Source organism: Anopheles funestus, chromosome 2RL, assembly GCF_943734845.2.
Source record: "Anopheles funestus chromosome 2RL, idAnoFuneDA-416_04, whole genome shotgun sequence".
Lineage (NCBI taxonomy): Eukaryota > Metazoa > Arthropoda > Insecta > Diptera > Culicidae > Anopheles > Anopheles funestus.
Genome location: NC_064598.1, coordinates 48014235 through 48029551, shown reverse-complemented (window position 1 = coordinate 48029551; position 15317 = coordinate 48014235). Strand labels below are relative to the sequence as shown.

Below are 15317 nucleotides of genomic sequence, written 5' to 3'. Positions count from 1 at the left end.
CTCTTCAGCTTCTATACTTATTAATTTAGAATGTTATAGACATACAGTAGACATGCTTTTAGGACAACATTTTACATTTTTCCACAGTGAACCTCAAGGTTTCCAAGCAGATTGGAAATCTTCACATGTCCTGTTTTTTTTTGGGCGGAAAATGAACCTCCTTGCAGAAACCGGTTGTGACCGAATATTGATTTTCCGACCGAAACGTCCACCCACGCCAGTTCGTTGCCAAACCGCTGCCGCCGACAAATGTGACCAAGTCCACACACTCACACACACAGCCATGCGAAGCGAGATGGTTCGCAAGCGGTTTCTCCCGGGGGTTCATGCGCAGATCGCACCATTTTGTATGTACGACGATGGTGTCCTTTTCGGAGCTTAAATTTTCCCAAGCCACTGGTTCATTCGTAGCCCGGGAAATCGGTGCCTTGGTGGTGAAAATTTTCGATTTTCTAGCTACATCTCTCACACACACACATACAACTAGGATCGCTCGTACATGTGTATATGTGGGTGAAAAGAAGGAAAAGATAGTTGTGTGTTGCTGTTGTATGCGTGGTAGATGGAAATCAGGATCAAGCAGCAGCAGCAGCAGCCACACCCAAAACGGAACGAGAAGTTCAGACTTTTTTCACGCTTACGCTTGTGGCTCGCTGCGTGTGAAAACGCAAGACGCAGGAAAAACTATTTATGGAAGGAAAAGTCAATTTAAAGCAGCAAAGATTGCGTGTGATTTTGATGTTTGATTGATATTTATTTCACATTTCCAGGCGGCGGTGTAATACTTATAGGCTCTCCACACGTCCGTTCATATCGTTTTACACGTTTTTATTTCGTCCTTATTTTGCTGCCCATTTCGATATGGCAACGGTGCGCCGATTTGGCGCATTTGTTTTACAGTCTGTTGTGCGGTTAATTATGCTAGTAAATCTAAGTTTCTCTAAAAATAACTACCATTTAACTCGTGTTACATTTTTTTTAAATCGACACAGCTTTTCAGTGTCTAAAATGCTTCGCTCGCAGATCGTTTAGCTATCGATTCGACCGCATTTCTGTCTGTACTTTTGTACTATCGGTGAGATATGATTTATGTGTTTTTTCTTCTTCATAACTTTCTGCACATTTGTGCACACATTATTTCCCTTTTGCTTTTAGCTATCTATGGCGCTATCATACATTTGTAATCAGTCTTTGTTTTTTTTATATATATTTGGCTGGCTTTGGCTGAGCATTTGACTGAAGCCACTTTCACGTTTCATGTTGTTGATTTAAAGGGAAAAAAATCTCTAAATTTACGATGGCTCGGAGATGGCTTGGTTTCTGAAAAACGGGAACAACATCTTTTCGCTAACGGGGCGCTATTAAAATGTTGACCACATTTGTTGTTTCACAGCCATTGGGCAAAGACTAAGGGATTGAAAACAATCCATACAAAGCAATGAGTTTCGAGGTACTAATATTACAAACATTACAACAACATACCGATAAACGGTTTAATTTTTAAACAAAATAATGAAAGACAACAGTGGCTGCTATCGTATGGAGTACAAAGTAATTGAAAACTGGAAAACTGTGTGATGAAAAACCTTTTTTGCTTTAACAAATTTACTCCAATGTTCTCCTGTTGGCAACTGTTGCATCTATTAAGAAGCAGGAAAACATTTTTCTTTTGTATCACTATTTATACTACTTAGTGCAACTTTAAACAGATTCGCTCATAAACCAATGCCAGTTTGGTTGTGGGGTAAAGTACGCCTGTTCCATTTACCAAACATTGCTTATGTCCACTCTTAAACCTTTTATGTACAAAACCGTACTCCCTTACTCCTTTTTGCAAACGCTTTGAACGGTTGAATAGGCTGAAAATAAACTGAAACAAAATTATCGGATTTTGAAAACAGAGAAACAGGTAAAACCGATAGCGCGAATGAATAATATTGCAATTTTAAAAACAACGTAATGCTAGTTTTAAAGAATGTACTCATAGGTGAAGGAAACAAATAGAAGATGCAAATAGAAAGCAAGTAGGGCACGATGTGAAGGTGCTTACTTAAGCTTTCGCTTTGTAGAAGACAGAATAAAAAAGAAACAATATTGATATATAATAGTTTCAACAATAATAATGACAACAATACACAGCTAACAGATAATAAATGCGCGAAAAAAAGAACACAAATGGTTCAACTAGGAATGAGTGGATCGTTCCGAAATGAACTAAAAACTAATAGGTGAACAAAGGTAGTAAACATGATAAAATGAATAACTCGCACACGCACACACACCGAGTGTAAGAAATGGTAAGAAACAGTGATGTGTAAGGTTGTAACTAGAGCTGCTGCATACAAACACAATTTAATTTTTGGGATCAATGTTTCACTGAGTGAGTTGGGGAACATTAGTAAAAGGATCAGCCTGCATGCGTTGTCCCGGTGTGAAATCTTTAAGCAACAGGATATGTTGGGATGATAATTAAAGAAAAACAAAACAAACAAACAGTAATATGACAAACTATCAAGCTAAGAAAATACTAACAAAAAAGTTGTCAAATACTTTAGCACACAAATCGATGATTGCTGCCAACAACATTTGTAATGTAGTAGTGCTATTCAAATGAAATAAAGGAAGTGAAAATGTATTTGTGTAGGACCATCGTTTAGTCATAAGGGTAGGTAACAAAAACACAATTGACATTAATGTTGAACTTTGCTTTTTGGTTCGAATAGCCATTCGACTGTGTATGTGGTGTGGAAAAAGAAAAATCATAAAATGTCTGTTCTAAAATATAAACTTTAAAATACAACTAACAATCAAGAGGTAACTACTAAACTGGTATGCGTAACGTTTATGCCAACGATCAAAAAACAAGCAGTATTTTGTTTGGAAAAGAATAGTTTTTCTGTGTTGTGTGGGTGTTTCTTGTCTTTTTCTGTTTGTCCATGTTGGTATCGTTTTTGCAATTTTTTCTGTGTTTATATATTTTTTTTACTCTCCTATTATTTGTTATTTTTTGTTAGTGTTCGTTTTAGTGTTTGTTGCTGTTATTAATTGTTTGTTTCTTTACAAATTACAATAAAAAGAATATATTTTTATATATTTATATATATATATAGAAAACAACACATACAATCATGAATGTCATACATATTTAAAGCAGAATAAAATGGAATTAAAGTAAGGAAAGAATAAACTTACTTACCCACAAACACAACCGAAACAGACACAACAAATGGAACCAAATAGACCAAATGAAATGAGAGCGCAAATCGAAGGAACGAACGAACGTACGAACGAACGAATGACTTCTGTACCGGAGCATATATAGCTAGGTGTGGCTAAACAAACACAACGGGTGGAGATTTCGACTTTTTGCTTGTTTTGATTCCATTGAAGATGTTTAGCTAAAGTTTTGTGTGGTGCTAGCGCATGGAACAGTCATCAAAACTGGATAAAACCGAAGGTAAACGTAAGAAAACATAAGACGCTGGACAACTCAGACACAAATCGGCAGTTCGATTGTAGTTCGCGGGGCAAAACTGAAACACGAGTACAGATGAAACAATAGTCAAAGCGGGCTACAGCAGAATAGATGGCGACGGAACTAAAACGAAGACAAATCAAGAACGGAAGAAAGGAAACGAATTGTGGACGGAACGAATAAACGCGTGATCGGAAGGACGAAATTAACTACACACACACCAGCAAACGTACGTGATTTGCTGTTGCTGTTGTTGTTGTTGTTGATGTTGGCCAAATGAAGAAAACAAAAGGATTCTCACTCACAGACAGACACACATACACACAATCACACACGCACGCAGGTTGCGCATTTCTGCGATGCACTTGCGATTGTTGTTAGTAGTAGCACTACAAAGTGTGCAATTGGTGCGCTGGAGTATCAAAACGTTCACGCACACACGCAGAAGGACAGAAACACACACGCACACATACACGCGCACAAAATGGTGCCACTCACAATCGCTAAAACGAAAAACTGGTGCCAAGAACCATGAAACAGAAACACTAGAATTTGGATGTGAAGTTGTCTGTCTGTTTGTTTGTGTTTCTGTCTCTTTGTAATGTTAGGGATTGCCACATCCATACATGTCCTTATACACGGGTAGCTTCTTTCCGTATACTTCTGTATGTCTATTGTTTCCTGAATAATTTTATCTATTTTATATTTGTGTTGGTGTGTGTGTGTGTTTGTTGGTGAAATGTGTACTTTTTTCTAAATTTGTGATTCTGTGCATGTCTTTTTCCAATGGCGGCACATGCTCCTTTTTTCTGATTGATGAAAAGTGAATCGTTACATGGATGTGGCGTTATAGCTGAACTTGTAACAAAGCTTAAAAGTATTGTGTATAGGTGTGTGTGTTTGTGTGTGTATGTATTGTTGTTGGTGTGTTTTAATTTAAATATCTCAACAGACGAAAACAAGAGAGAAAACCGAATCAGGACCGAACAAACCAAAACCAATGATGATAAGAAATGAAATCAAAACGAATACGTACTTAAATTATAAGATTTTTATTTTTGTTCTGTTGTTTGCTTTTCTTTACTTTCTCTTCTTCTTAATTTTTGCTTCATAATCTTGTGATTCTTCCACTGCTTGGTTTGCTATGATATATGAATGTGTTTGTTGTTTTTTTTTTGTTTGCTTTTCCTTTACTTTATATTTTGTCTTCTATTTTCTTTTATGTAATGCGGTTGTCTGTGTGTTTTTGTGAGTGTGTTATTTTTTTTTTGCTATGCTTTTATCGTTTTGAGTTTAATTCTTCTCTGCTGTGTTGCTATTACAATGCTTTATAATAATTCATAATTATGTACACAATAGAACATCGATTGAAATGAAAAAGTGAACCTTAAAAATGTACCGAAATCAAACATTTGTATCATTACACACACACACACACATGTATCATTATACACTGTGTTTGTTTGTTTTTCTGTATCTTGTCTCTTGTTCATCCTTACCAGGGTTCGGGCTATTTAATTTGCAATTGAAATTGTTCCGTGCATGTAAGACACAAACCGAAAAATAAACATATATTGCCGAGTGTGTTATGTGGGTTGTGTATCGAATAAGTGAAGATTACAATTTTCTGTTACAGCTGTGACACTCCTAGTTTTCTTGCACGCGTCAATTTTCATTACAAATCTGATGATTTAATGCCTCTTGCTGCTTGCTTTGTTTCTCTCAGTCAGCCTCAGCTTTGCTCTATTGCTTTTATGACACTGGCGACTCCGATCAGGTCGCAGTGTATGAGTTTGTAAATCATAATAGAACAAAAATCCTGCCAACAGCTTCAAAATATGTACCATGAAGGGAAGAGCAAAATTATAAATTGATTTATTTGGGCGAAAATAACCTTTACTATAAATAGTCACACATTCAAGTAGTTGAAATTATCGTGAAGAAAAAAATAACACAAAACATAAAACCCTAAAACACAAATAATCAAGCCAATTAAATTATTATCCATGCGATATCCCGGAGAGTAGGCATCCACCATTTCGGTTCCAAGCCTCAAACGAGAACTTTTTCCAAATATTTGCTGGAAAAAGAATTCTTTACATCCCCTTCATAAAGAAAAGGTGCTGTAATGTTCCACGGAACCCGTTGCCTTACAAATGAGGAAGGAAAATAAACACTATACCTTATACTAGAGCTGGTATCGATAGATTAGTGGGTAAGATTTACAGTAATAGTAGCGGTAGATGATGGAAACTAAAGAACATTCTATTGCACACTGTGTTCTTCTATCATTTCTTGCTTGTTTCTCCCACCCCGTGAGTCACCAGCGACTCGTTCTATCATTACTAAGAAATCTTAAACCATAGCACAAAAAATGAGGCATCATATTAAAAAAATGTATATAAAAAAATGAAAAAAAAAATTAAACCCATATATGAAGAAAGTGAATTAATAAAACTGCGACCATTTTTACCCAGCTTTGCAAACGAAAAAAAAAAACTCACGAAAACGTAAATACGCATATTTATGGTATTACTTTGCACGCCAAACAAACAAACAAAAAAGTGGATCTTACGTACTATAACATAAACTAAAGCGGGGAATAATATGAGAAACGCTTTTACGATACGCAGTGCAACGGTGCTAATCAAGATTTAGTAGTATAACTGATAAAAATGATAATAGAATCGAATACAATTGAGGAACACAACCATCGCTGCACTCATTTAACGTGACATTCAAACGTCCCTGGGCGGAATGCATTACACTGCAAACTGTTTTCCGACAGCGAGATTCTTTTGCACGCCTTTGATGTTTTCCTTTCTTGTTTACACGTTTTGTTTTTGGTATCTGTAACTGGTGCTTATTTCATTCTTTTTGTCTGAGGATGCTCACTCATGTATTACCATTGTATGGCTCCAAGCTGGATCGAGACATTTGTTCTTTTCTATCTGTTCTTAAGTATCGATGGTGTACAATTGTTGTTGCCTTTTGCCCGTATCATTTGATTACCTCTTAGAGCTGTCTACTAAACTCCTCGTCTGGGGTGTTTTAGTCATCCAATAATGATGGCATATTTTAGTTGTCCCGAAAGAGAAAAGAAATGAACTCATAAGAACTAAAAAACAAAACAAACGAAAAACTAAACAAAAGTACCGGATGTGTTGTAGAAACATGCCTAACGTGTGTAAAAAATGCGCAAACGAAAACAATGAACAAAACGAAAGTAAAGCATACAAAGATGAGAATGAAAGTAGAATTTAATTTATAGGAACGAAAATTTTATGATAAAGAAATGGCAAACGATATTCAAAACAGGAAATGTACGCATTAAACCGATGATCAATACCTAGAACACACTAAATTTGTGTGCCGCATGGACGTGAAGTATGCACGAACGAACCCAACCGTATAGCCAAAATGCATGCCGTCCTTTCTGTGTCTTACAAAACAGTCTTCGTATCACAGCTTTAATGGAATTGTTTGAAGTTTTCAGTTAACTTAGGTTTTAACTGACAAAATCTTACTTTTACAAAGAACAGCAAGGGAAGAAAAACTTCCATTGTTTTTATCTGTGTGTTGATTGATCTGTTGAAGACTGATCTTCGTACAAGCAATTTGTTTTTGGAGTGTTTGGTGTTAAATTTTGGTTTTTCTTTTGCCACAGTGTCTTTAGAAAAACAACAAAACAAACCAAATATGACAACAAACGAAGAGTAGGAATTGACAATAAAAACAAATAGGTATGATCTTTTTTAGAAACTTGTGTAATGTGTAACAAAGCATTAAACAAAAAAAAAGAATGAAAGAGAGAGCTAAAACATTGTCCTTTCGCATGGGTTAAATCGAGAAACCCACCCAAAAGTGGCTAGAGTCTGTGTAATGTACATTGATGATTTGCTTTCATAGTTCCCTTCGCTAGCTCAAACAACCTGCAACACATAGATTGTTTCGCTTTCTCCGTGTAGGTGTGAATGTGGATCTGTATTGCGTGTTCGCACTGTACGCGTTATGATTTATATGCTTTGTTTAATGTATGCTTGATTAAATTTGGTTTAAATGCCAACTATTTCTCTTGCAATGTATAATTTATATCTAACACAAATTACCCTTACACATTAATAGCTCTCTCCTCAAAACTAGCGCAGCAGCGCTAGTGTTGTTGTTTCGTTCGTGCCTTTGCTCACTATTCTCAGTACGGCTATGCTACGTGGGTTAATACCATGACTTCAAAGGATTTTCACTGCTCCGCTGCCCTTACCAGTTTTATGCTTTATGCTGCTTACTGCTTCGAACACAACTCGACAAAACTATGTTTGTCTTTCGTACGTTGCTTTTACTTCCGTTTTGCTTCGCCTAAGAGAGAAAGAGTATTTTCTTTTCGTTTCCACATTTCCTTTTGCTGCTCGACAGTTGCCGTTTGACTATACTTTAGGTTTAACATGTTTTGTGTGTCGTTCTACCCGCTGCAAAAGCGAGAGAATGTATATAATATGCATGTAGAATAATAATTATATACCAATAACATTTTTCCCTCCCCTTACTACGCGCGGAACGCGACTCAAACATTGGGTAAGGGGATGTTTTTTTTTCGTTTGTTTAACGCTTTGCTTAAAAAATACTGTGCGATATTTTGTTTCCACGTTGCCATCGATAGGCTGGTTGTTTTGTTTATAGAAAAATCAAGTTGTACAGTTCCACTTGCTAGTAGTCAGAAGAGCTCAGCTCTCTTTACTGCAACTGTTGTTTGAATATTTAAAAAAATAAACTAGTAGGAAAAAATCAGAAAAAGTTTGGTGCGCTTTGTCGAGTTTGCTGCAGAACGGAGCACGTTGTGTTTCAGTTATTTGAATCGTTTGAATGTAAAAAACCATTACACCAAGGAAGGAGATTCGTTCCTAAAATTTGGACAAGGAACATAGAAACAGAAAGAGATAGAGAGAGATATGTGTTGGGGAGCAAAATTGGCGTATGCATTTCATTTATGTGTGTTAGCGCATTGTTGTAAATGTCAGCTTTGCTAGATTTGTCGTTTTGATTCATTTAGTCACATGTTGAATTTATACATTTTTTTCCATTGACTTACACTTTTCTTTTTCTTCGCCTCAAATGTTGCATCAAATGTGGTGGGTTTTACTTACTGCGTGTCTCATTAAAGTAGCTCTAGCAGTTAAGAAGTTTATATAAGTAGTATAAATACATTACACTAAGTTTCTATTACTCTCTCTCCCATTATCTCACTCTCTCCCTCTCTCTTTCGCTACCTCTTCTTCCTTCTATATCCTGCTTTGCATTCTACTAAGACTAGTGAGTGCTTCTTTAGGGCTGTTTTCCAATCCTGTTGTATGACACTAATGTAAAGGTTCCATACTTCCCTTTTTTGAACATTCCAGACTTGCCTCCTTGTTTTGAGATCAAATTCTTGGACGACCAGAGATGACTCTCGCAACATTAGCACCTAATCAGTTTGTTGCTGTTTCGTCCTAATAGTGGGAAGAATAGTGAAAATTCACTATTATCGTGGGATACTTTTCCTTAAGTACGTTCTGTTCAGCTTTCGTTTGTTTTGTTTTCTTGTTCTTCTTTGTTGTTGTTATTTTATATTTCGTTCATATTCTTTGCTCTCACAACGCTTTTGGGGAGGGTGGTTTAAGGTTTATGATGCTTTATGTAGCCGTCTTCTTGGTCGGCATATTTTAAGAGCCCCCCATTCCATATAGACTACCGCGCTCTCGCCATCTGCATCATCATTATACTAAGAGTTTGAGATCGACTTGAATGTGTCCAGCTGTATGCAATTCCATACCACTTTTGCCTGCAGCCGTATGTGTGTTTGTGTAGGTGTGATTGGTGTGCTGCATTCATAGATGCCGTTTAGTAAAACAATTGTTTGTGTCTAACATATCGCACACGCGTGCAGATATATGTTTGGTTGTACATATTATGCCATGTATTAGGTATTATCAGATTCCTTTCCGAAAGGATATTCTTCTAGGCTTCTCGTTGACGACGTGTTCAGCTTAATATGGAAATCATGTTCGTACCAGTCATTCCGCATTTCATTTCGCACTGTTGAAGCATCCTTTCACTTCAGCACTGATTTTTTCGCCTAAAAGAAAAAAAAGGTTGCCTCTTTGCCTGTTTGCGCTCGGTGTACCCGATGGCATACCTTTAAAATTCTCTAACTGCTTCTGATTCGTACACATTTGCATTTGTCTATGCCTTTTCTGCTACAATTTATCCCAATAAATAAGTTAAGCAAATAAATAAAATTCTTCTAATTCCTGCATCCCTCCCACATCATACCGCAAATATATGTATGTATATATATATATAGCAATATAGTTATATTCTTATATCATCAGCAGCATACATCTAAAATGCATAGACTATTTCGACAACTGTTACGGTTGCTTACCACGGTTGCTGCAGGACAGCCTCCTTTCCTTCCAAAGCATTTTTCCTAAGTGACCGAAAGGTATGTTCCTATCTGCTGTTGAAAACGGGGATCGATTCACAACGCAGCCAGGGAAGGTTGCAAAAAAATTCCACTATTTTTGCAACGCTTTGATTGCAAAGTAGCTCATTTGTGATGTTCTTTTCCAGTTCTGCTCTGCTGTCTCTTATGCCTGGCTTGCCTATACCACAATTCTTTTTTTCTGTTTTTTGGTAGCAAACGTTTAGAAAAATGCACGTTATCCTGTGTACAGTAGACTAATAATAATTTTATATATATATAAAAAAACCTAGAGTTTATAAAATATAGGCAAAACACAAACATATATGCATGTTTCACACGTATGCCTCTGTTGTGATATTTCTGCTGTCTAAATTGTTACCAATTTTAGCCGTGCTCTTATCATGTTTCTTCATCCCTCCATTTCTGACTTTTGACTAGATTTGCGTTTACTTGCACTCAGCACTTCTGCTCCCGCGTTTGTTTGTTTGTTTTTTTATCCAATACGGCCTGTTGGTATCAGGTGTGTAGTTAAGGGTGTTTGTCACCTAAGAGAACAGATTCAGTGATTTAACGTGCAGATCAGGTCCTGTTCGCCAGTTCGCCAGTTTTGGACGATCCGAAACACTTCCTACTTTCATTGCGACGTCGTAACAAACACTTGCTCGCTCTTGTCCTTCGGCTTTCAATATCCCACGATCGGTTAAATTGTATGAGACTTACACGAAGGCGAGACTGATTAGTTGTCGCCAAAGTGTATGGTTTTGACCATATCCACGAAATGTTATTTTATGGGTTTACCTGTTGTAGACACCTGCGTTCGCGATTTCCTTCCAGGCTTCACTCTCCCTCTCTCTCTCTCTCTCTTTCTCTCTACTGTCCGCTAACTGTGTTTGGATTGTTTGTATCGTTTTCGCGACTTTTGCTTGCAATTCGTCGACAGTTTGTCCTCCTTTAATGTTGCATACTAAATTGGGTGGGAATTGAAAAAAAAATAAATAAAATTATATAGCATAGGGTTAATGGTTATATTTTTTTGTTAATATGTTTAAGCATAGTACAAGATAAACCGAAGGTCTGTAAAAGGAGAACATGATACACTGAGTGCTTTAAATTGCATCAAAGGTTAATGGTACCATTTAGTATGTAAATGAAACTATTGCACTTGAATAGATCGACTTAAGTATCATACAGACAAAAGAGAGCATTACTAATTGGAATGTTATTTAGAGAAGAGCAAAGGATCAATACATTTAGGGGAAGGTTTAAGGATTGACTAATTTTCAACACGCTATATAGTTGTTCATAGGACAGGAGGTGTTAGCAAAACATGGAATTTTCCAATACTTGATACCAGATATCAAAGTGAAAAAGGAATCCTAACGTCGGGGTTACTTCTCTTCGTGAGTATGTCTTTCAAGCGAGCTACCATTGAGCCCGCTGCCAAAGTAAATCACTTCGCTAGACAGAGCGGGTCAGAAAGTAATCAATGCTTTGGAGCAAAGCCGAAATGACGCCGCAAGGACATTATGATGAAGAAGTAGCACAACTCCATTAGGATAGGGGAAAATTTATAGCCGCAGCTTTTTGCAGACTTTTAGACGACGCGCCTATTTCACTCAACTCACGCTTTAGGGGTTCCTTCGCGCGCCGAATCTTCCATTCTTCTGCTGGCCACGCGCTGCAGCATCCTTTATGTCTGTTTGGTTCTTTTTATTGTGAATGTGGAGAAGGGGGGGTCGTTCAGGGATTTGGCATCGGTTCTTCAACGCCAAAGAGCAGCACATGCTCTCTTTAGTTTTCGCTCATGTGGCCGCCGCTGAAATTGATCGTGGAGGAGCAGTGAAGGAGGGTTGGATTTATTATATTTACATGATTGTGCACCAGTAAACGGCAACAAGATCTCGGTTAAAGAGAAAAAGAGAGAAAGAGCATGGGAGCAGTTTCGCCGAGGGCGGATGAAATTGCACTAAATTAGATGAAATTGATTGGGACGAGCAGAAGCGTTTGTGGGTCGGTGTGCTGCGCATCGGTAGCGTTGCGTGAGCGTGACAAGAAGCAATGGAGAAGCGTGTGGAGTAATGGAAAAAAGGAATATGTTCGTGATAGCCATTGGAATCGCCAATGTTGTCCAGGATAGGTATACACCAGAGTAATGCTCTCTTTTGTACTTTTTTTTTGGGTTGCAGCGCTAACAGTTTCAAACACGTGGAACCGTGTAAAGAATCTGTCACTTGCATTGCATGCCAAATTGACAGACGTATTAGCTACAGGCATTGGACTGCTAAATTTTAAAGCTTATCTCTCGGTTTGATTACTGATGCATGATCGGAAGTACATGTCCAGAAAAGGGAAAGAGAGAAAAAAGTGCAGTTCGTAAAGCGATATTGATATGGAGCGTGGAGTTGGGTTTCAAACTAGAAAGAGCGAGCAAGTGGACGGACGGTGCCAATCACGAAACCTGGGTACTTTGGACGCTAGGCGACTTAGTTCTTCAGGTTCTCGCATGTATGGACCATCGGGAAAGGAAAACTTTTGCAAGGATCAATTGAAAAAAAATATATATAGGACCGTAAGGGCGTCGCAGGAGGAGCGAAAGATAAAGTTGTGGGGGTAGTAAGGCGAAGAGAAGAGTTCAATTTACTTTGATTTGTTGGTCTTGAAGCTGACTTGCAGAACGCGCTGTCCCAGCGTGTACCCGTTGAGCGAACGGATGGCCAGCATCGCCTCTTCGTAGTTGGTCATCGTGACGAATCCGTAACCCTTGCACTGGTTCGTAGCCGCATCCTTGATGACCTTCACGTTCTGCACGGCACCGAACGGTCCGAACAGCTGCCACAGTGTGTTTTCTTCCGTTTCCGGGGCAAGGTTGTAGATGAATATGCTCCATCCACCGGATGGAGCCACGTTCAGACCGTTGGTGGGCGCAGCGGGCAGCATCATATCGAGGACCTCACCACCCATCGGCGAAAACCGTGCCAGACCCTTGTTGATGGGATGATGAATCGCACCGAGCCGGCGGGTCAGCTGCGGATTCAGGAAGGCAGGCAGTGCGGGCTGCACTACCTTGGCCGCCGCATTCTGGCCCGGAGTGTTCGAGAATTTAACCGTGATTGGATCGGTAAGACCTTTAGGTGTAGTACCGTTTAATGCCTGGATGGCACGTTCCGCTTCCTTGCGCTGGTCAAACCGAATAAAACCGACACCCTTCGGCTTATCGTTGCCTTCCTGGATGAGGACGCGTGACGTGATGATCTCACCGTACGGTCGGAAGATCGTTTCTAGCTCTTCCTGAGTGATCGTTTTCGGTAGTCCGGAGATGTACAGGTTCGCACCCTTGATGCCCTCGGAGCTGGGACGTGCGAACGACACCTTCAATACCTTGTTCTGTAACCGCAATCCGTTCAGCACATTCACTGCCTGTTCAGCATCCTGTGGCCTATGGTAGTTGACGAAGCCGTAACCCAAACTTTGACCTTTCGGCTGGCCTGGATAGATGACGTTCTTGTCCCGCACTAGCTTAACGCTTTCCACCTCACCGACGCTCGAAAAGAGTGACCGGATCTCTTCCTCCGTCATCGTCTGTGGCAGATAGTTGACGATCAGGTTGGTGCGCGAATTGTTATCCGAGCTTTGGGCGCCACCACCGGCGGCCCCACCAGCCGTCTGTCCGGCCTCACCACCGCCACCGCCAGCACCATTGCCACCATTCTGCTGCTGTTGCTGCTGTTGCTGCTGCTGCTGTTGTTGCTGTTTTTGGAGGTCCTGCACCGCGGCCAGCACCTTGTTCGTCATGTTTACGGTCGTAATTTTGAGGCTGTTTCAAATGGTCCCGCGGCTAAGCGCACGGGAGCTAACGGGAAGCAGAGACGAGATTAGCTGAAAACGTTACCTCCTTAGAAGGGGTTTTGTTGGCCTAGGCGCGTTAGTATTCGTGTGTCGCCGATGCAGACACTGCGATGGTGCTGCAGCGAAAAGCGTGTTCTTATTGTGGATCGCTACTGTACGGCGACAGGAAACACAAAACACCAACCACCCTTCGGTTCACTGTAGCGGCACAACACACTGATGCTGGGGGTCTGGTTCACTTTTCACTTGCACGACGGCCAGTCGACGTACAGCGCGACGGAAAACACTAGCGCCGTGAGTGTGGCGAAATATGCGTGTGATGGCAGAAAAGAGTCGTCGGATTGTCCTCCCGTTTAGTTGACAGAACAATACTTCGCGCACACCCCCTTTCGATGCCCAACAGAGATGATAAAAAATGGCTGCTCTCTATACTGAGAAGTGAGAAGCACAAACACGAACACAACAACGCGGATGCTTACGATCTTCTCACTTGCCTGTTCGCTTTTTTTCTCTCGTTTTGTCAAATAGATTTCAAATATGCACTTCCTTCCAACGAGCGAGACAACACGTATTCACTGCTCTTGCTCTTTTCCGACACGCGTTAACTGCACGCACAATTCGAAGCACACCAACACACTGCTACCGTAACTATTACTTCACGAACACACACACGCACACACTTGTCGAGACACGCGCACGATGCTGGTGTTAGTGTTTGCTGCTGCTATGCTATTATGCTGATGCTCTAGCCAAGCGACATGTGTCGTTTTTGCTGTGGCGAACAAAATATTCCTTTTACTGCAGATTGCCGGTTTTGCACACCGTCAGTGCTTTAATCCGCGCAAATCAATAACTTATCCCGCGTGGTTCACTTTCGGTGTGAATAATTGTGATGTTGCGAATCGCCGCACTGCTTCTTGTAGCAAACGATCTTCCGAACACAAACGCTCTGTTGCTGTGTGCGTGTATTGCGGGAGTACACTTTGACTGTGCTCTCTCTCTTTTGCTCTAGGGTCCTACACTCGCTATTTGCGCAATCAATCAGATGCGGTATATGGATGTGTAGTGTAGTATGGGATAGTAGTGGTTGACCGATAGAAAAAAAGAGCCAAGAGAGCGAGCGACGCGCACCACGCACACTGAGGACTGCCGAAATACAATTGAACGGAATTGCGTCCGCAGGGTTGGACTGTACCTAAAGATTTGGGTACGTTCGGGTTCACCCGCTTCGCAGTTTCCGCGTGTGCTATAGCTTTCCCGCATACGCCACGTATCCTTGCTGAAGAGTAAATAGGACATACAGTGCACACGGATTGTCGAAATGAAGCACGAATCCTTTCGTGTTTACTTCGTGTGAGGACGAAAATATCCTTGCGTACGTACAAAAGAGCTGGTATCATTTTGCGGTGCTACTCTCACCAATGGACAGGACGCAGGTCCTAATTGACCGTGCGTGAGCTTATCCTAACGCTGGGTAAAATGTTTTTCTTAAAATTATGAGTCAAATGACAGGAAATGCAATGCATTTGCTTATGT

At 40.0% G+C, this 15317-nt stretch overlaps 1 protein-coding gene across 2 annotated transcripts; it reads right to left on the bottom strand.

Moving 5' to 3' along the window:
* Window positions 1-728: 728 nt before the first annotated feature.
* LOC125760916 (protein elav-like) lies at window positions 729-15090 on the bottom strand. 2 transcript variants are annotated; one of them, XM_049421512.1, is made up of 3 exons: window positions 12577-15090; window positions 11561-11751; window positions 729-10899 (listed from the first exon to the last, which is right to left on the bottom strand). In XM_049421512.1, the coding sequence occupies exons 1-2, from the start codon at window positions 13725-13727 to the stop codon at window positions 11727-11729; spliced, it is 1176 nt and encodes a 391-aa protein (XP_049277469.1). In that variant the 5' UTR covers window positions 13728-15090; the 3' UTR covers window positions 729-10899; window positions 11561-11726. The 2 variants fall into 2 exon arrangements, with proteins under 2 accessions (XP_049277469.1, XP_049277470.1); XM_049421513.1 differs by lacking the exon at window positions 11561-11751 and having other exon boundaries at window positions 12577-14996.
* Between the last annotated feature and the right edge of the window lie 227 nt (window positions 15091-15317).